Source organism: Bactrocera neohumeralis, unplaced genomic scaffold (assembly GCF_024586455.1).
Source record: "Bactrocera neohumeralis isolate Rockhampton unplaced genomic scaffold, APGP_CSIRO_Bneo_wtdbg2-racon-allhic-juicebox.fasta_v2 cluster11, whole genome shotgun sequence".
Lineage (NCBI taxonomy): Eukaryota > Metazoa > Arthropoda > Insecta > Diptera > Tephritidae > Bactrocera > Bactrocera neohumeralis.
In genome coordinates, this window is record NW_026089624.1 from 17,446,678 (window position 1) to 17,448,787 (window position 2,110).

Below are 2,110 nucleotides of genomic sequence, written 5' to 3' on the forward strand. Positions count from 1 at the left end.
ATTAAAAAAAATTTTTTATCAACGAAAACAAGTCCAATTCAATATAACTATTCCAAAATTTCATTTTAGGACTTAAAAAGTAAGATATATAATATAAAAAAACAGTTGAATATAACTATTCCAAAACTCTTCAGAAAAAAAAAATTTAATAATGATTTATTTGTGGTTTTGAAAACACACTAAACACATTGCTTCTTCACATTGCTCACAAATTGTGTTCGCCCTTTTGGCATTTTTTCGCGCATACGCCGCGTTGTGTCGCCTTGACATTGTTTTATAACATGTAACACATCTCTTTCTGGTCACTCTCTTTTGACCCTCCAATTCTTTTAATATGGGTTTTTTTGGGATCTCTAGATGTCGATGGTCACATCATATCCGCATCTGAATTTAAAAGGCCTGAGACAATTAATTCCTTGAATCGCGTTATATTCATCCTTTTTCCATTCAATGTATTAAAAAGATGTAAGGCGTTTACAATTGTGGTAGCAGTTATTAGATGGAACAGTAAACGTTTGTACCATTTTACTGTGCGACGACAGTAGGGAGTGTACGCTGCCATCTGATTGAACAAGTCGATAAATGTTTTGCCTTTGTTGTAGGCTAACACTACAGCTGGTTTAATGCATTCTCTTCCTTTATGCAAAAAAATTGTAAGTGAATCGTCAGGCTTTGTAGTTAGCATTAATACATCGCGTTTGTCTTTCCACTTTAGTACTACTGTTTTATTTTCGTTCTGTCGGGATATTATTTCGCCCTTTTTTAATGTTGCTTTTATTACTTCTGGAGGATTCTGTTTTCGATTGGCTCTTAGAGTTCCCGCGAGATGGGTGTTATTTTGAATCATCTTGTCCGCTAACGAAACACTTGTATACCAATTGTCAGTGAAGAGGGTTCTTCCTGAATTTAAGAGTCCATCCATTAGCTCAGTTACAACTGTTTCTGAAACTGATGTATCGTCCTGTTTCACTTTGCCTGTATAGACTTCGAATGACCAGGTGTAACCTCCTGCTACACAAAGTTTAAAAACTTTAATGCCGTATTTATGCCGCTTATTAGGTATGTATTGCCGGAAATGTATCCTTCCACGGAATGGAACGTTACTTTCGTCAATACACACGTGATTTTCTGGAACGTACGCCTCTTTGAACTTGGCCTGGAGCATATTTAGAACGTCAGATATTTTGTGAAGACGATCATTCAGATTTGCTTGGCTTTCGTTATCGGAAGTATGAAACATGGTCAATAATTGTTCAAATCTTTTTCTGCTCATAAATGTAGGAATTTCATTTTTATACAGTATGTTCCTGGACCAATAATCCCTTTGTTGTGGTACTTGAAGTAGACCCATCCAAATAATAATTCCAAGAAATGTACGCATTTCTGAAGGATCGGTATCTACCCATTTTGCTAGCCTTTTTGTCTGCGATTTATTGGAGGAGTTTTCGACTGCAATAATGTGTTGCGCAGAAAACCTGTTAGTTTCTGTAACAAACAGATTTATCATGTCTTCAGATATAAAATAGTTAAAAAAATCTGAAGGAGATTTTCCAGTTAAAGTGGCAGCAACATCAGGATTCACGCCTGTACACATCGGGGATTCAACAAACGTCAATCGATCTCCACCAACAGGCCCCCTTGTTCGACAATTTATCAAGTTTGCAAGAGGAACTTCTTCGTCAGGATCTTCATCCACGTCCATTGCTGTTTCTTCATTACTATCGTCGAAATCTTCGTTATCAGATTCTAAATTCGAACTTTCAGAATCTGGTTCAAAGTCATTATCAACAAATGAATCATCTGAAAATCCTGTAACTTCGTCTACACTCGATTTTTCGAGGTCGTCAGCAATGTCATCACGTGTTAAAAGTTTTCTAGACATCTCAAATTAGATCTATAAAACAAATAAATGAAAAAAATAAAAAAAATAAAAAAGATACATACATAAAAATATAAAATTAGAGTATGCTCACTGGTGGCCACTTGGACCCAATATGTATTTTAACATTATGGGACAATGTGACCACCGGTGGTCAAAAAAAAAAAAGCAGGAAAAAACAACAAAAATGCATTTGGTTTATCAAAAATAAATATCACAAAGTCACCTCAC

The 2,110-nt window shown here is 35.4% G+C and overlaps 1 protein-coding gene across 1 annotated transcript; it reads right to left on the reverse strand.

The window, feature by feature from the left end:
* Nucleotides 1-367: 367 nt before the first annotated feature.
* LOC126766033 (uncharacterized) lies at nt 368-1,882 on the reverse strand. The gene has a single exon (XM_050483737.1). The coding sequence runs from the start codon at nt 1,880-1,882 to the stop codon at nt 368-370; it is 1,515 nt and encodes a 504-aa protein (XP_050339694.1).
* Nucleotides 1,883-2,110: the final 228 nt, after the last annotated feature.